The 19,786-nt window shown below is 41.8% G+C and overlaps 2 protein-coding genes across 15 annotated transcripts in view; both read left to right on the forward strand.

The window, feature by feature from the left end:
• Positions 1–14,085, forward strand: part of LOC122395524 (cardioacceleratory peptide receptor) — a 46,037-nt gene extending 31,952 nt beyond the window's left edge. For 11 of the 14 annotated variants that reach the window (XM_043393153.1, XM_043393151.1, XM_043393155.1 and 8 more), the window contains 6 exons: positions 1,773–1,908; positions 6,047–6,244; positions 8,413–8,507; positions 9,144–9,412; positions 12,118–12,298; positions 12,531–14,085. In XM_043393153.1, coding sequence (XP_043249088.1) covers positions 1,773–1,908; positions 6,047–6,244; positions 8,413–8,507; positions 9,144–9,412; positions 12,118–12,298; positions 12,531–12,716 — 1,065 coding nt within the window. In that variant the 3' untranslated portion in view covers positions 12,717–14,085. Of the gene's footprint in view, positions 1–1,772; positions 1,909–6,046; positions 6,245–8,412; positions 8,508–9,143; positions 9,413–12,117; positions 12,299–12,520 lie in introns of all 14 variants that reach the window. The other 3 variants (XM_043393163.1, XM_043393164.1, XM_043393162.1) reach the window with 3 other exon arrangements.
• A 2,732-nt stretch (positions 14,086–16,817) lies between these two features.
• Positions 16,818–19,782, forward strand: LOC122395510. The gene is made up of 3 exons (XM_043393127.1): positions 16,818–17,843; positions 18,894–18,979; positions 19,539–19,782. The coding sequence occupies exons 1-3, from the start codon at positions 17,670–17,672 to the stop codon at positions 19,780–19,782; spliced, it is 504 nt and encodes a 167-aa protein (XP_043249062.1). The 5' UTR covers positions 16,818–17,669.
• Positions 19,783–19,786: the final 4 nt, after the last annotated feature.

Raw genomic sequence — 19,786 nt, forward strand, 5'->3', positions numbered from 1 at the left:
CGTCTGTGCTACCTTATTTAGAGGTTCGTTGCTTCAAAATCTCCCGTTTGCTCGTTTAATTCATCTAATCTGCAATACAAATATTCCGCCACCGAATTTCAATTTCCCGGTACCTATGTGCCAGTCTACTATTGTTCAATTTATAATCTAATAATAAATGATGATAGAAAGATGCTTCGAACTTCCAATGTCTGATAATTGTTTACGGTGGAACAGCAACGTTTCGATCGGCGTAAATTTATCGATAATTGGAACGTTTGCCTTACATTTAAATAAGTAAATACGAAATCGTTACTCGAGAATGGCTGCACAGAAGCGGCGCGTGCTACGGTGTAATTGCTTTAGTTTCGGTAACGAGACCGGAACGCGTATCTCCGAACGACCGGATTGGTTTAAATCGTGAATAGTCGAGGGTTGTATTTTGCCGGTTATACGATACAACCGCCATAAGTGCGTGGTCGGTTGTTGCAGGTGGTTCCCTGCGAGATCCGCAACGATAAATTTCACTCTTAACGATCCCCACCCACTTTGTAACGGGATTCCAACATTGGGCGTGTATCGAAATGAAAACTAATGATCTGCCATTGAATTCGGAAGACCGGGTCGACGACTTCCGAGACTGCACGGGACGGATCGTGCGTCGTCCTGCCATCGATTTTCCATAAATGACCGATGCCGTCAAATCCGCTGGAAATACCATTCGACCGGATCGCAGCCACCAAAACTTCTCCTATTTTGCGGTTGACAGGCTTCACGATTTACGCGCCAACGATCCCGCGTCTGCCTTCGAGAACCTTTAATAAAGCCTTTGTCGCGATATTCCCGACGCAAAATGCTCTCTGACGCTCCAATGACTTACAATCTCCTTTTCGCGATTCGGATCACCGACTCCGATATCTTCCCCTTGTTCGAACGCTCCAAAGTTTCTACTTGTAAATTGCCTGCTTAACTTTAGGCGTTCGAACGCCCGAACCTTCCATTAATTTTAATATTTTACATACAACAAAAACGGTCCACGAATAATGATGGTCGCTCTACTTTGTTTAACGTCTTTATCGAAGAAACCATTATACGTCAGTACCATAAAATATAGCACCCAGAAACGCGTCCGTCCAATAATCACTATTTCTACTTGCGTCCTAGTCCAAGTAGTAAAATTTTATTCTCTGCATTCGATTTGCTTTCTCGCGTAAAATCAACCCCTTCTCGATTGCACCATCGATATTATTCACAAAATGTCACAGATCTTTTAAATCGTGATTAATTTGCCAAGAAATCTGAAATTATAAATGGCGAGCTGGAACATGGGGGAGGCAACTTTATTCGCGTATTTTCATATCCGTGACCGCCAAGGGTAATCGAACGTTCCATATTATAAAAGCATCCTGACCATGTGTACAACCCCTCAGGTAACCGATACTTTTTTATCGTGCATTATTTTCGCAACGTGCACACAGTCGGTGAATCTAAATTCGATTCCGCGGCGTTTCCTGTGTGTTTCCCCGGGTTCTTTACAAATTGCTCGTTTTCTCCATTTAATAACCCTGTCACGAAGGGAATTTCTCGCAGAGCTCTTGTTCTAGATCTCCCAGGGAAGAACGGGCACCGTTAACGAGGTCTCGCGAACCAAGAAAGAATATTATATGACGAGTCCTCGACTTAGGATGGCTTTATATTTTTCTATAGTAACCTCGTCTTTCAAAGTTTCGCACTTCCAATCCGATCCATCAAATTCATGATCAATTTACGCTTATTCGTTTCTTTTGTTCCAGACGGAACAATTCACGGTTTTGTGGTTGCTGTTCGTCATGATAGTCGTGGGTAATATCGCGGTGCTGTTTGGTCTCTTGTGGGGAAAACGACGAAAAACGCGGATGGACTTTTTCATCAAGCAACTGGCACTCGCAGGTAAGTCTGACCATTTATTTATTGCTAAGAGATTGCAACGCTGTTAACGATAGTTACGAAACTTTAGCTCTTTGTTGAATTACGACTTCGATTAACGATGTAGCGCAAGTATCGCGTGTCTTGATCTATCGGGTACACAATGCTCCTGTCTGAGAACTCGAACGAACTTCGAGTCGAGATTGATCGTCGAACTTCTTCTCGCGAAGATAGCGCCTAAACGCTCGAAAAAAGGTCAGATAAATATGATGCACGAGGCACAAAACGTCCCAGTCCTGGAAAAACCAGATATGGTCTCCTTTAATTATTAATCCATGCAAAACACGACTCTTTGGTCAGTTTGCCTCCGAGCATCCCATTAGTAACTCTTATTCCCTCATATATTCAGACTATTTACAGTACGATGGTTTCACTTCCAGACGAGTAATCTGCCCTTTATAATACTCAATTAGAGAAACAAAATCCTGCAACGGTGAGAATTCTCTTCTCCGCTAATTATCTGAACGCATTAACGTAGAAGTAACTATCCGTTTTGAAACTCGTGTGTTTCCAGATTGGATGAAATATATTATCGACGTATGGGTCGATACGTGCGTTTCAATTAAATAGTGTCACGTTTAACTAGCTCGTAAAATTGCCCGACGATTCGCTGAAGATGTTATCGTGGATTTAGTTTATACACGATCCTATCGAGTACCGTGTTTATGCGACACGTCGTAAACGGACTTCTAGAAAACATGGAAACAAAGACGCGGTTATGTCACCGGATGAGAACAATACGCGCGTAAAGTAAAATCGTAGTAAGATGTCAAACGTGTCGTAAAGCGACGAAGGTTACTTTTGACTCGCGTAACTTCGCCGTCGAAGTTCCTCAAACGCTGTCGTCTCGAGCGCAAGTTCAGAGGAATATTGCTTCCAATGGCGACTTCGTCGAATGCACCATGGTTGGAGTATGTTTAACGAAGTGCTGCATTAACGATCGACCGAATATAATTATGCTGGAGATGGACGAAAGTCGAGTTATGGAGCCGTAAAGATTTATAAGCGTGCTTTACGCTATTGTACAAACCATAACAAGTTGTTGTCTGCGTATGATTGACGTCATGACGACATAGTTGAAATTGAACATTATTCCAGTTAAATAATAGAAGACGGCACGGAACCAACGATGGAGTTTAAAAGGGACTTCTAAATATTTATTTGTAAATTTTGTAATATAATTACTATCCCAAAGCACGGAAGAACATTGTTTTGTATTTTATATGAAACTTAATACATATTTCTGTAGAAAATAATATTCTCGTAGACTTTTTTGTCGGACACCTTTTCCCGCGGAATGAAAAAGCATAGTCTTGTCGAGCTAATGAAGTATATTTAATGTTGTCGGCGACCTGGATTTTCACCACATTCAAGATACTAGCTTTATAAAAGAGATTACGAAAGGAAACATAAAAGTATGAAAATACAGAAAGAGAATAAAGATGTAATTATAATATTTCAAGCGTTAATTAACGCATCTGCATAAAAAGGACAAGTTTCCAAATATTAGCACAGAAATTGAGCATGAATAGCAAAGTGTACACGATAATTAATAATCGTTGTAATGTAATAGTCGGTGTTCGAATAATGGCGGAAGTAACTGTACGCTGACGTTTATCAGCTACGCTTACTTTGATTGCTCTTCACTCTTTTGAAAACCTTTCTCTTTGTTCCCTTTCAGTTTGTTTGTCTCGTATTGTATTTCCTGTGGCATCCTTCCGAAGCACATCCATTGTGTGTGCCGAGAAACCTTGCTTGCGAGCAGAAGCCGAGACAAAGACGCGGTCGTAACTTCGAGATTGTCTTCGTTTGTTCTACACGAACCGCCCAGCGTCCGCTGTCGCGCCGTTCAACCCACAATTGAAATCACACACCTTCGCAAATACGGAAGTAATTGTACGGTAGTGTAATAATTGCTACTATCGACCAAGTATTACACAAATGTTCCAATTTACAAGTTTCAATTCTGTTCTCGTTCGCGTTCTAACATTCCAATCTTGCCCGTTTATTAGACTCTGACAAACTATTCTGAACGTTGACGAATACAGTTTGATAATTATTAATAACACCAACGATGAAAAAAGCTAAAACGCGAACGTATATTTTTGGTCCAACGTTGTGTACGTGTCCATCATGTTGTATAACTATGATCTACGAGTCAAAACAAGGGAAAAGTGAAGGCAAACACAGGTTCGAAAGCGTTTTCCCCCGTTTGGCCTTATTTTCTCCAAGAGCGTCGTATTGATTTCCCAGACGATGCTCGAGGAAAGCTGTTTGCGAGTGCAAAAACGCGCCAAAATATAAGCGTTGTTTTACAAGCCGTATGAAATCGACGAACGTAAACCCGGTTGTCCATCCGATGACAATGGCCTCTCCGGTACTCGTAAAAGCTGTAGAAACGACGCGTAAACGTGGCCGTGTATCGGAAAACGAGTATCGTGGCACGAGTTCCTGGTTTTCGCACGAGAAGCGGTCGCGTAAGTGAGAACACGTCGTCGCGAAGAGGAAAAGAGGCCAAAGGTGAAATCGTTCGCGCATTGCTCTCGCTGTTACAGCGACTTCCGCTTTATCGGGCCCGGAGGAGGGCGCGTTTATTGTTTCGCGGATAGCTGATCAAACAGGGAAAACATTCGACGTCCATGATCGCCACGATGAAAAAATATAATAGCTTATTGAATCTTTAAATCGCACCAATAACGCATACACCGTGAATATTGTAATTAACGTACTCATTAAAGTATTCCGTTCAAATAATTCTTAAGATTGAAACGATATTGGAGCAACGCGTTGGAAAATATTATAAATTTAAATCGACGTCCAGCCTGAAATTTCGATTCATAGCTTGCGAATAGAATTTGCCTAATTTCGCCCTAGCGGGAGCCGCACGACAGTCTATTCGAAATCGAGGAAAGTCAATTGGTTCGGTTGATGTGCAACGAAACGAGGAATTTACGCGAGATCGAATTGTCGCTCGTTTCACGGATTAACGCAATCAACGGCGGTATCGAATGGGGCATTCGCAGTGAAATTAGAAGACGAGGCGGTTGCAATTAAGATACTGAAACGAGCGACCGACAGTCGCCAGAAATCTGTATAACGCCCTCGCTGGAGGACGAATAACGACTCGGTTTCTGCTTTGAAAGAAAAGCGAACAGAGGTCCCGCGGACGCGTCGTAAAATTCAAATTCGCGAACGGTTCGTGAGCGACCGAGAACGATAAATTACACGGAACATAAAGGCGTAAAATTTCAATCACCTTTTGAGAGCTTACTACGAGCTCAAAGAGATCGATTAATTCTTTCATCGATGCCTGTACGGTGACGATCGGTCACCGTAATCCGCGTTATTATAGGACGATAAGTTCCAATCGAATTTCAATATCGGGGGAAATATACGGCCCGGTGCGCCCTTCGCGAGAGGACCCTTAGGGTGAAATCTTCTCACTCTCGGGGTTCTTTTTTGCTTTATGACGGTCAGAATGGCGCATCCAGGCTCGCAACACTCGTTGCGATATCCTATAAACCGCTTTTTTATAGGCCTCCTCTCATCGCGCGGCAAGTCAAACGGCTCGTAAGATATGTGGTCGTTCTTTCACTCGTCGAAAGTCTACAAACATGATACGTTCGTCATATTATTTTATTTAACGTGTCAACTAGGTCTACGATAGTTTGAATGAATTGCCTTATGTCGAAGAATCATTATCCTTCGTGTTATTGCTCGCCGTAATGCTTGTACTTAGAGTACTCGTGTGCAAACTCTTCCTTGGAACAACGACACTTTGAGCACCGTCTTCTAGGAACATTTGTACGATTTGTTATGTGTGCGATATTTGAATATTCCAGAAAAAAGTTTTATTCCCGGCAGATTATTGTTCTTAAAGAGGAATAAATTCTATTTCTTTTGGAACGTCAATGAGCTTAATTGCGTCGCGATCCTTACCGCGAAATTCGCAGTTAACGAACGGGTCGGTTTTTCCAGACAGGCCGGCTTAAGTTCCGCGCGTTTATTCATTCGTAAATTAAGTGGATGCCGGGTGGAGGCTGTTTAATAATAGCGTCACGATGAATCATCTCGCCACGTTGCATTGCATATCTTGTTGCAGATTTATTGGTCGGCCTGATATCCGTCCTAACGGATATAATTTGGAGAATGACGGTGACCTGGCACGCGGGAAACGTTGCCTGCAAGCTGATAAGGTTCATGCAAGCTGTCGTTACGTATAGCTCTACCTATGTTCTGGTCGCGCTGTCAATTGACAGATACGATGCCATCACCAGACCTATGAACTTCACTGGCAGGTGTAAGTACATCAATTAATCGATTAATCGTGTCGAGGTAATTGACAAGGCGAGGACAAGACCTCTCGATTTAAGCTTTGTTATTCCTTGAAATATAATTTTAGCCTCATTCAACAAGTGTGTGTCGTGATTTATATTTTTGTACAGAACAAGACAGATAGAATATTTTTGTCTTTACCGATGTAAAATTGATCAAAGATCCAGAATGAATTTGGAAAGTTTTTCAACGCGTCTAACTAATAATTCGGACTACCCGCCATGAAACGCTGGTGTACGACTATCGTGAAGTAAATCGTTGCTTCGATCGAGCCTGTAAGGCCATAAAGTTGCGATAGAATTACGTCGTCCCGCTCAGCGACGCAATTTCTGATTTCAGTATCGGGTAAACGATATCGTGGCTCCACGAACGATCGCGATTTTCCATTTTCCGCCGCGAACGAAGCTCAGGGGAATCGTGTTCGTAATATCTGGGGGGTGATCGTCATCGTTATCTTCGATTGGTTCGCAAGCGCATTAAGGGATTGGCGGTGTACGCCGTCCGGAGGAGGACACTCGACTTTTCAACACCATCGAGAACAAACAGTGATTCAGAAGTCTCGGAGGTTTCCCGTAGAGATAGTACTACGGTTTTTCCTTCTTTCGCGTACGTCTACAGCCGCGGTCGTATTTACTGCTAGCCAAGAAATCGCTTCCAGCCGCCGGACTACCGAGATCGTAACGGTTTTATTTTCATTTTATTCCATCGAGCTATAACGTCGCCCCAAGTACAGTAAGAAAGGCCACGGCGGTGACAGGATGGGTCGAAAAGGTAAAAAACCGTAACGAAATAAAACGCGAGTAACGTTCGCGACGTTAACGACGATCCACGTCATCGATGACGCCTCAAATTCGACGAAAGTAAAAATGGTAACTAAGAAACGTAGATTTTAATACTATCCACAATTTGTACCGAATGTTCGATAAGACATCACTGTTTGAGAAAAGAAATTAATTTAAAATTTAATAAAAACATGGATCACGATTCAGAGTTTTGTTCCTTCTCGCGGACGTGTTTCCATTGAAAATAATGAAATTTCTGCGGCATGAATATTAATAAATCATCGTTTAAAGTAATTAGCTCCGGTCGACATGAATATTAATCACGGACCATTTGAAATCGTTAAAATTCCATTTGTACGAATATTGATTAATTTAGCCCGAGCAACGGAGCAACAATAATTGATGAAAACGGTTTCAGTAATTACCGTAGTTTCACGATGTATATTCAGTGTGTATATTCGATACTTTTCAATAAATTTATTCAATGTTCTGCCCTTTTAAAAATTATTGTACGCTTTTCTAGTGTTTCTGGAAACTAATTGAAATATATTGCTCAACAAATTTGTATTTCAAAAGTGCCTACGTCTCGATTATTCTCTTGGTCGGCAGCCAAAATGGCGTTTCCAGAGCTCCGCGACACTGCAGTTAATTATCCGAGCTGATTTAGATATAATCTCGAAGAGCTGTATCAAAGGATACTGTTCCATAGAAACTCATTAACGCTCACGGCGCTAAAGTTTGAATTTACGCGAAATTTTGCCTGTCGTTGACAGAGCGGTTTATTTTACACGTTTGGAAAGAGGTACTATAAGAGTGACATTAATACCGATCTTGTTAATAACAGATAAAAGTGCATCGTTAGGTACGAGCGACGAACAGCTTCGTAGAAGTTTGTTTATTACAGCGGCACGCGTAGTTCTAGTCCCTTTTATTATTTTTCTCTATTACACGACAGCTGTGGCGGAACTTTCGCGAACACCACGCCTAAGGAAACTTCCGTGGACGTCGAAAACTTTTGGAATCCACAGACCTACATTTGTTCATTCACCTTGGAGCGCAGTATGCGAACATTCAAGTCGTTTATAAAATTGCTATACCCTTCATCCCCCTCTGAGCAATATCTGTTGAAGTTAAATCGAAATCTTATTCCTATTTGTATTATCGTTCTTCGTTTACTTGCTTTAATTTAGCTTTTCTCTTCTTTATAACTGTTTTGTATTGTATGGGTTATAATATACTCCGAGAAGAACCGTTTATAGATCGCCTAAGTATAAAAACATGATATGCTTGTACAGACTAGGATCTTGTATATACCACGAGCTTTCGCATTTATGTAAATTTTTAATAACAGGGTGGAGAGCCAGAGCTTTGGTGATAGGCGCTTGGACTCTATCAACGCTGTTCAGTGCCCCAATTATTTTCTTGTACGAGGAAAAACTTATACAGGTAGTGAATATCTTATCGTGCATCATAATACATTCTGCGGAAAAGCGGATTTTCTTGCGTGTACTACCAAGCCAGTGTATTCCAACTTTTTCTCAATCCTATACCGCGTCGACTCCAATATCTTGTTCGTACAAAACAAAAACTCCCGCTAGCATAAACAAAATGGTATTTTGAATTTTCTACTCATCCTTAAAATATTCAACATTGCCCCAAAGGTTGGAAAACACTGAGCTAAATATCGGAATTTGTCGAAAGTATGTTGCAATTTGTTTGCAACGCGTTCAGCGACGAGTAAAAGTGTGATAACTCACGTTGACGAATTTATTATACTATTTAATAATTGCCTACACTTTTTCTCGTCGTTGTAACTAAAAAGAAGCGACTCGTGTAGACCGAGGGTTAGCAAACTTTTATGATAAACGACCGAATAATAAAAACTTTGGATTCTGCCAGACTACGAGATAATATCGAGGACATTATCTACATACTTATATGTATGTAGGATGAAGAACATAATCTTTCTAGAATAACCTAATGTAATCAAGTTATTCTTTGCTCAACTCTGGGGTTCAAACGACAAGTTCCTCGACCGCGTATTTTCTATGCATCGGTCGTATTACGAGCATAATCGGGCAGGATGGTTTGCCAGGGGAAGACGCAATGTTGGATAGAGCTGCCCACCCAGACGCAGTGGAAGATCTACATGAGCCTGGTCAGCTTTACCCTCTTTATAGCCCCAGCGCTGATAATAGGGGGTTGTTATGCTGTGATCGTAGCTACTATATGGTCTCAAGGAGGGGTACTACGTCAGGGGCCTACCAGGGACACCAGAAGAGCGTCCTCGAGAGGGCTTATTCCCAGAGCGAAAGTCAAGACGGTCAAGATGACCCTCGTCATAGTATTTGGTGAGTAAACGATCCCAATTACAAGCTTTGCTTTCGTTCTACTTTATATTTTACGCGTCCACTTTTAAAGCATACAGCAATAAATAATTTACCACGCTCGAATCAGAGAGACCCGTTAACCGTACAAACGGTTCGATACGAAGGTATAAAAATTTAATGAACGCAAGTAGTTCAGCTCGGGAATGACCAAAGTTATCCAACAATTGAAACTGCGTTTATCGGGAGCAATAAAACGTAACAACGACCCTTCCCATCCCTGCGATAAGCGAAATTGGTTTTCGAGATCTCTGGTACTTGTACAGATCGCTGGATCGCCATAGCGCGTAAAATCGCTGATCTATGAATCCATATTTTTTTCTTCCGGTAGGGAATTAAACGCGAAACGAAGCCAGAAACGTAGCCCGGATCGTAATAAACGAAAATTACTCGGGGCGTCCAATATTAGCTAATAATGTTAGCAATCGAGTGGAATTATTTGCACAGTAACTAACCTCAGGATGTTCCGGAAGATGACGACGCCAACGATATTTGTCAAACACTCTGTAGAAGCCTCAAGTACTTGGCGTTCAAAGGACTATCGTCTTTCCTTTTATTCCACAAGGGAACGGTTTTACGTGTACCAGGAATGGCTTGGTCTAATCAGATTCGCTACCCGACGATGCCACACGATGGAATTTCTTCCTTTTTTTTAGCTGACGGAGGCCGTTTCGTTTGAAACGTATCAAAGAACGGAGATCTAACCGAACAACTCTCTCCGGTGCGCTCTTTGAAACAGAGAAAACTAGCAAAATGAATACGTATAATTTTCTTACGAAAGAACAACCACGGATGAATCTACTGCTAAGGGAATAATGGAAACGTTATTATATTTTTGGTGAAGAATTTTCTTCTCGAAAGTGCGTTTTTCTTTTAAGTAGACGTTAAACTCTATTTTGTAAAACGACTATTACATTTCTGGAGCTTTTAAAGAAGTCAACACTTCGTCCAAGCAAACCAGAATCCTTGTATCAACACAGATGCAAATGTTGCGTTTTCTGTAATAGAAGCAAGATGGTCGTTTCACGCGCACCAAAAGTTTCATAGTTTCCAACCACTCTGTCTATCGCAACAAATGGATAGCACAGAGCTACTTGGCAGCTTGCTATTTCACGATGTTTACGGTAGAAAGTATCGTTTTCCGCCTCTGTTACCATTTATCCCATCGCGACGGGAATTAAGTGGTTCGCGTTTGCCGAAATATGCGCGCTGTGTGCGGGTTCGACGAACCCTCGAGCACGTCCAACGCCTCTTCCGGAACAACAATAAACGCGTTCATCGATTACGAAGAGAAATCGCACAATGCACTTCGTTCATGTAAGTCATTCCTGAGTTTCTGCGCGTTCCGATCGGCCATTAACCGTCCGCGGAGTCACTTTCCAGACAAGAGATCTTTAAGGAGACCCGCCATCTCGAACAGTCGAAAAATAAGTCAAGATCGAGAACTTTTTCGTAGATAACTACGAAACGAAACGTTTAGATTTTTTTAAAGGTAAGAATGTCGTTCAAGAATATAGTTCAAAGTTCGTTAATTTGGTAGTTATTCGTCTTTTGTCCGGTCGAGTACCTCCGCGAGAAGGTTGACTGCTTCCGGTTATTTCTTGGCCGTCACCTCACGTCGGAGGACCAAAGATAAACTTTTATCCGATTCTCCGATGTGTCTTGTTTAATCAGTCGTTTTATAGTACTCTTGTCTGCTCGAGGGTGAAATAGTGGGCGGTGCGAGTGCTAAAATTCTTATCGAAACGTTCACGAGTCGTTTCGATTTAAAGCAAAATCGATTCGCGTTCCTCGAAATAAATGTTCACAAAATAGAGGGTGAGTCGTATGAAGTTTTTTTTAAATTAAATAGCGCGCAGGGGTTAATTTACAGAAACAAATTTACGAAAAAGGAAGCAAAGAAACTGCGCGATCTTCCATCGTTACTGGCGGAAATTAATTTACAAGTCCCAGCATCACCCAAACGTTTCCGTTCGCGATTTTTTCCATTTTCTCGGAAGCGCCATTTATCCGGATTCGACGAAAACGAAAAAGGGACGGAACGAGATTTACTTTCAGTTTCCTTCAAGTTTTAAAAATGTTTAAAAAGTGATGAACACCTACTGTTTGAAATATCTTTATTCGATATGTTCTTCTCCTATCCTTCGGACAGCTTCATAATTTCGTATTCATAAAATTCTCTTTTTTCCCGCGCAAAAAGCTGATGCAAGAGCCGTTTAATGGCTTTCTCGGAATCGAAGCTCTGCCCATTGAGAGAATTTTACAGAGATCAAAGAACGGACGGTTATCCGAAGGAACAAGGTCCATTGAATATAAAGGATAAGGTAGGATCTCGGCTCCGGGATTCTACCTTCTAAAAAGCAAGGATAACGAACTGCTTCTGTCACACGCGTTCTTTGATGGCATTATCTCGAGTAAAAGAAGATGGTAAAGGAACAAAACCACTTCTGGTACACGCGTCCTTTGATGGCATTCTCCCCGTACGACTTTCATAAATTTTTACAGGTTTGCGCCCTGTTGCCTCCCAAAAATAAAAAAACCTAATACGCCAAGAATGTTCCCTGTTCGTAGAATTGCGTCGAAAGTATGAAACTTCTAACCATTTGGTTAAAATATAAAATATCTAATTTTGAAACCGGATTGTTCACGTTGTTCTCGAACTGTTTCAGTATTCATTCTCTGTTGGAGCCCGTACATAGTATTCGACCTCCTCCAGGTGTACGGTTACGTGCCGACGACGCAGACCAACATGGCCGTGGCTACTTTCATTCAGAGCTTAACACCCTTGAATTCAGCCGCCAATCCTATTATATACTGTCTCTTCAGCACGTCATTCTGCAAAACTGTGCGGTGAGTATTCAGAACACCGAATATGGATTACTGAGAAAAGTTTCGTCGAAAGCTATTACCAGGGACTAAAAATACAAACGATTATTATATTCGACTCGAGTAAAATTGTTTTAGACTGTTATTTTTCTCTTCAAATCTAATATAAAATCGTTCGTTCTGGAGGAGGAGGTTTCGATCAAAGAGGATTTCTCGCGCACAAATATAGCGATAATTATTCGATAGGAACATGCAGGCGCTCTCGTGGGTTTCTGGATGGTGCGCGACGAATCCTCATCACTGTTTCGGCACCGGTGGTCCAAATAGTAGCACCAGGACAACGGTAACGATATCCTTGACTGCTCATTCCTCGCGGAGAAGCGATCACATCGCGATGCTACACTCCACCGCCAGGAAACGGGTGGTGGTGTCTTTGGTATAAACAGTGGACAATCTTAACGAGGTTCTGGCGTTTAGAACACTGTCCTTCGAACACTGCTTAGAACTCTTCCGCCGAACTTCGAGAGACCACAAGTAACACGCGTCTCTGAAATTATGTTCCTACGATCGTGGCGATTCGGGATCCTCGGACGACGTTGACGCTTTTTTATACCGAAACCTCGACCCTTCCGTTGCCGAATCGTAGCAAAGATTTCAAGGAATTGCTCGCGACCAATGGGATAACAACGACGCGAATCGCGACCAGCCATCAGAAACATAATTTACGAGACCGGCCATTGAAACGTGAATGAAACGAGTTTTTTATTCCCGCATTTATGTGATCAGTATTCTATTATAGGTCCGATCTTGCGTCGCGATGTCACTTATCCGATATTCGACCGTCGCGGAACTATTGCGAGTGAATAAATTGTTCGCCGATGAAGTCGCGCCATTAGACGTTTATAAAAATTCAGGAGGACGGAAGGGACATTAGCGCGACAATCGATCGACCTACGTGAAAAATGACACGCTCAAAGTATACATGTACATATATACATATCGAATGGACGGCAGCTTCGTGTATATACTTACGTATAACCATAAATGTGTAATATATTAATGTATTCCATCCGTTGCGATCGTCGCGAAAATGCTCGTCCTCGCGCAATCTTGCAATCTTGCTCGCGATCGATCCGACAATAATCGATACCGGTGCTGAAGTTAGCGATGGGAACAATATCGAACGTAACTATCCAAATTTCAAACAAAAAATTGCAGACCTTCGATATAAATTCGATCGAGTGAAAGACGTAAATGATTAGTATGACAGCAGTCCCATCGCTAGCCAAAGCTTCTCGAGATGCATCGAATTCAACGAACACATGTACAGTAAACCAAACAACCATCTTTGTACCTCCGAGCGATCGTCAGCACTCTGCGATCGGACTAAAAATCCGCGCAGAGATGCTTCTTTCGATTTTGATAAAATTTTCCCGTCGTTCAATTGGAAGTTTTGATCGTTTGCTTGAAATTATCGCGGAAGTTTGTAGCTCGAGCCTTCAACTTTTGTACCGTTACCGTTGGAAGTCAGAACGAAATCCTCGGAACCAGGAATGCGCTTAAACGCGGACGCAGGTGGGTGAAACGCGCGCAAGTAACCAACTCTCTAGAAGTTTGTATAATCGTTTAGGCGACAGTAGGCAAAGCTGTATTTGTGACTCGTCTATTTATTATTTATTGTACTCTGTTTAAAGGGAAAGGCAGAGGGTAAGAACGACACGACGCGTCGTGCTACGATATTCGTATTTTCATCGATAAGAGATATAATTTGTACATACTGTCGAATAAACTCATCCATAATGCGCTACGAGTGCACTGTTCCTTTTTCTTTAAATAAGATTGAGGATTTATTTCCAAGTAGATAATTTCTAAGTAGTAAAAGCTAAATTGCAAGTTCGTATTAATTATATCCTGCTATACGAGACGTTATCTAGGGTTTCAATTTTTCGTCGAAAACAGCTCTTATAAAGCACCGTTCACGAATGATTCTCCGGAGAAACGTGTGCAAGCGAATTTAACGTTCAATTTAGCGTTTCGTCGTCGTTGTTAATCGATTCGTGAAATTCGAGACAGACTAGCTGCACTTCGGTGATTACGTTCATTGCTCCATCACCGCGTTCGTCTGTAGCAAAGGGTAATTGCAAGATAGCATCCCCCGCATCGCGGCATAGAGGTAGAGATTTTCCGATATCGCGAACACGAAATGCTTAGCTTCTCTAATTAAATTTTAATACTTTTGAACACCGTTCGTTCCAACAGATTCATAACAGAATATTAATCCTCGTACAACGATGGCAGGGTCATTTTCACTCAGGTAAGGTTCGATTAAACGTAGATTTTCATCGCCACCGTTGGCTACCTCGTTTCCTCACCTTCATTTCTTGCAATTCCAATTTCCTCTAATTGATCTAATTGAAATACATTCCTAATACTTTCTCTGTTAAGAGTTTTGAGTATTTCGCCCGACTATACGGAGGCATAATTAGCGCAACAATTTGAAAGCTATTCAACGACAGAGCACCATTCTCTTGCGGGCCACGCTTTCCATTCTGTTTTATATAATTCCGTTCGTTCGCGAAACGTTTTCGAGCTCGTAAAGAATTTACGAGCTCACGATGCCACGCACATGCCGATCGAATCACGCGGCGAGAACGGAACGCATTTCGCAGTCGAAACGAAATAAAATTTCGTCGCGCTCCGCCATTTCCTTTTACGGCCTACGCTGTGCCGGCTGTAAAATCCAGCGGTGCGGAGGCGCCATGATAAGTCAGATGCCGGTTGAACGATCGTTTCGCCCTTTTTATCGTCACTTATTTACTCCCCTGTCGGCCGGAACGATCCATCACGATGACGAACAGGGCCCGAATTAATTCTAATCCGACATCACAGCCCCCGAACGATCTTCACCCCGGCAGTTTCGTTTCGAGATCTCGGTTTCGAACGAGTTTAAATTACCAGGATCGTTCAATAAATAGACAAAAGCTCTGGTTCGAATAATATCAAAGATAGACTTTAAGAATGAATAATTTGGAATAAAAGCCCAACCGTGGCACTAAATTCTAATTTAACTATTAATAAATATAAAATTAATTTGTAGACTCAATATAAATGGATCTTGAAAATTTAATATCGTTCGAAGGAAACAAATGCCAGCTACGAGAGATCGTACGAACCTATCCGCGAAAATTTCAGGTCGACGAGGGCGTAAATGTCACGTTTGCAACCTTATTTCGGTTTAAAAGACCACTATCGATATTATGTGAGGGTCCAAGAGGGTAGAAGAATTTCTCGTGATCCAGGTCACAGGAGACCTGTCGATCCTAAGCTTGGCTCTCCTTCGAGATCGAATCTCCCATATTATTGACAAGGGAAAACGTCCGAATGCGATTGGACAAATTTCTTTACGTTGTTCATTTAAGAAGAAATTGGTTTCGAGATGTCGTGCGTGCACTATCAGGCAACGGATCCTTCCAGGGAAAGATGCTGCTACGACACCCAGTACAATCGTTATGCATCTCCGTCCTATACGCCCAGAATTCGAACACCGGAAGCTTATCGAAGCGGTATGCAATCCGCTTACGTTCCTAGTTAACAATGGATTCGTGTTATTTGTCGGTCCAACCATTGTTGCATCCTTCAATAGACTTTGCACCGAGGTATTCACGGCCGTATAATGCTTACACAGAATACACCAAACCGAAGCTTCCATCCCTAACTCGAACCTGGTTCGGTTCTCAATTTTGTCAAATAAACGGGTTATTATAGTTAAGTAAAATAACTAGGATTATTCTACGAAACTAAGTTGCTCTTATGATGCTACAATGTACACAAATAACACACTCACTGGTTCTTACACTATCACGAAGAATTCAGTCGTTCCCGTGTACTTTCAGGCTATTATGCCGGATGGAGACCTCTCGAGTTTCAATCCAACAACGTTGAATACTCCACCGCAGGTAAAATGAAACTAATGGCAGAACATCAGTGTCTTATTCGAAATCGACGGAAACCAATCCCCCTCTCGCGAAAGGTAGCCGAGTACCTGCGCTCTAAACCCAACAGTTTGAAAGTTATTACGGTTAAAGTTGTTATGATAGCGACGCGTATCTACGACTGTGTAAATCGTCGATTTGGAATAAGGTTAAAATGGTAGTTGAAATTGGGTAAATATGTATACGTCCGTCGATAGAGGTAACTGGGTTTGATGGATGATATGTGTTTGCAATTCGAAACGTCGCATGGTATCGACAGTTCGTTCGTGTCGCGCTCTTTTAGCGTGTTTTTCTCGGGACGTGTTCCTGACATTACGGGCATCAATTTATCGTTAAATCGCGATATCGAAAAACGTTTAGAACGAAAATTGAGTAATAGAATAAACTTCCTGTCATTCCATGATGATTCTTTTTAAATAAAATCGTCTAGATTTTCCTTTTCCACGTAAGAAAAAGTAACTCGCGCGTACGAAAATGTCGACCAGCGCCGCGACACGGGATTCCCCGAAATCTAATCTAAAATCTGTAAATCCCCGTAGCCAGAGGCGATCCGCAGTCTCTGGATCCTCGAATGCAACCCGGAAGGATGCCGCCGTGCAAGCAGGAGGCGATAAAACACGCGGACGCGCTCGTCTTCGAGAAAATGCAAACGAGAATGAAGCTTCTCGAGGACAGCAATACGGCTACGCAGTCGCGCAATCAAAACCTTATAGCCGAGAACAAAGCCCTATCGTCCCGGTGAGTATTTGCGCGAACAATGGACAACCTTAATCGATATTCCCTTCGCTGATCCCTCGAATACGTGCACGGATCTGTACACGATGGAAAAGATGATTGAGACAAGAAGAATATGCCTTTGTCCCTCGCCCGCGTCATCAGCGACACGTTTTTCTCGCGAATACAAATTTTAACTGCGCACCCTGTTACAATATTTGTTACACATATCAATAATCCCAATTTATGTGATTGTAAGTCTGGAGATGGAACAGAGCGAAGTGAAAAGGCTCGAGAATAAGATGGCATCACTGCGAGAGGAGCTGAATGACGAGAAGTCGAAGCTGACGGAGATGATAAAAGCAGCGGAGGAAGTCGGTGCATAAACGTTCACGCGCGATCAACTCGTATTAAAAATGAAGTCTTCCTTCTATTTCAGAGAAAAATCATGCCGACGATGAGGGACAGCGGAACGTCGACGGCCAACGTTCTTTCTAGATTCGATCGAGGGGTGCAAGTATGGGCAGTGTGCATGGGATGTCAGAAAAAGTTGGATGGTTGTGAGAAAAATCCACCCACTGTCACCATTACCAAGTGAATGTTCCATTCCTTCTTTAATCCGCTAATCTTTTAACGAGAGAAATTTTCTGTATCGTAATAGATCGGAACTGGAAGAGCTGGAGAAGGACATGCGGACCCTTCGAGACACCATAATCGCTAGAGAGGAGGCGTGGGACAAGGCGGTGGAACGCGAGCAAAATTATAGGCAACAATTATTACGATTGACCACAGAAACTATCACGGCTCGCCATCTATCCGAGACGCGTCACGAAGAGCTTGAAAATGCATCGAAAACGCTCACGGTAAATAAATTTAGAAATCTGCAAAGCTCCATCGATGTTAACACTAAACCTACCGGCATTTCATGTATACCCATACATAAATACACAATTTATGACGCAGTTTTATTGTATACCAGTCGTATAATCAAAAGGAATTGTTGAAACATTTTTATAATTTCAAAATTAATATAAAAGATAGCAAAAATTACAGTGGATGATATGGTCATTAAGTAGAGGATGAAATGCCCTTTAAAATGAGCGTTTGTACGAGTCGATAGCTTTATTAGTTCCGGAGATATAGCGATTTCAGTTTCGGGTCGCTGCGGTGGCTAGTTTCGAAGATACGTCGCGTGGTCAATGAACTTACTACGGCCTTGTCAAGGTCGTTGACCGCACGTGATCGTAGTAAATAGTAAACGTGACGTCACTCAGTCACTCGGGCAGTGGGTCAACGTGCGACAAGGAGGTCCGACGCGTTAGACGAAGACAGAGACAGTCGAATTAAAAAAATTACCTTTTACATAAATTACGATATCTCCGAAACGGAAAGTCCGATCGTCAAAAACAAAAAACCATTTTAAAGGGGAGGCTTTGCCGCTTCTAACAGAGGCTCAATAATTAATAAAGCGCTAATAGTTTCAGAACTGCACGCGTCTAAATTTTTAATATTTTTAATACGAGCTGTTAGACTGTTTTAAGACAGTGGAAACTGAAGATTCTCTCCTTTCGTCTTTGCTATATATATATTTCCTATTTACATCGAAAGCTAACCAGAATTTGGTACCGAATTTTGTCCAGTTTTTTACAAAAAAATTTAAATCATTCAACCGGTCAGTTCCAACAGAGAATTATAGTTCGTGTTTCGTTCACTGGTCGTTTCCTGTGCAAATCTGTACGTAACGTTGTCGTTTAATTGCTTGGAATGATTGATACTAACGACATCCTCTACGATCTAGTTTTTACATTTCTACAACAAAATGTCGACATTCTGAGGCAAGAATTTAATTTTTTTTGCAAAAAATAGTTATTTGAAATATGCAAAACATTAAAACAACCTTGGTGGACTTGCAGGAAAAGGAATCGGAATTGAAGTCGCTTCAAAAGGACAATCTATACTTGACCAAGCTAATAGCAAAATTATACAACAATCATCAAAGGTAAAGGACTCTCCTGCTTGTATAATTAAATTTGTTGTATATAACAAATAGATTGCACTGCAGTCTGTGAAACTAGTCTGTACGATTATCTCTTGCGAACGAAGAATTACATTCCAGAAGATCCCGGACGACCTGGTCCAATTTTTCCAGAGCTTCGCGCAACCAGCCGAAGTTTCCACTTAAAAACTTTCCCTGTAATCATTAATGAGATCTAGACTGCGCGTAATCGCGCGTAGCAGAACTAAGTCTGCGCTTGTCTTGGCTTTAAAAGTCGCCGAGGATCTTCCTACCCGTTTCGCGTTCGTTGGGCTGCACAATTACGAATAGAACAAAGTTGGAAAGAATAATTAACCAAACTCTTAGACGAGTTTACTAACAGTTTTCAATTACTCTGAAAATTGCTTCGAAAGCGTCTTCCTTTTCTATTGGATTTTCTAATAAGAGCAACGAAACTTTGCACTACTTGAAATAATCTTATTTCAACGTTGATGCAGATTATTTAGTTTCTCTTACTATATCTGGGTGTAATAACTGTTCAATTATCCTGTGCAATTTACAGCCGCAGAGGACAAGAGGAATGTCGAAGAAACAACTTAGCGGGAGATATAAATGAGAAGGAACAAAAGTTTATCGAGGAAGTCGTCCAGCGAGTATCGACTGGTAAAAGCAAGCAGAAACCGAAGTCGAGGTCTGCCTATTCGGACAGAACCCCCAATCTCGGCACTTATCAGGCCAGTCCTCGTGATAAAAGTTCGAGAACAACGAAGGAGCAAACGGGATCTTTCAGAGAACCGAAACGTTAAACCA

The sequence above is a fragment of the Colletes gigas genome, unplaced genomic scaffold (genome assembly GCF_013123115.1).
Source record: "Colletes gigas isolate AHSC1104 unplaced genomic scaffold, ASM1312311v1 Colletes_gigas_Sc00006, whole genome shotgun sequence".
In the NCBI taxonomy this organism is placed as follows: Eukaryota; Metazoa; Arthropoda; class Insecta; order Hymenoptera; family Colletidae; genus Colletes; species Colletes gigas.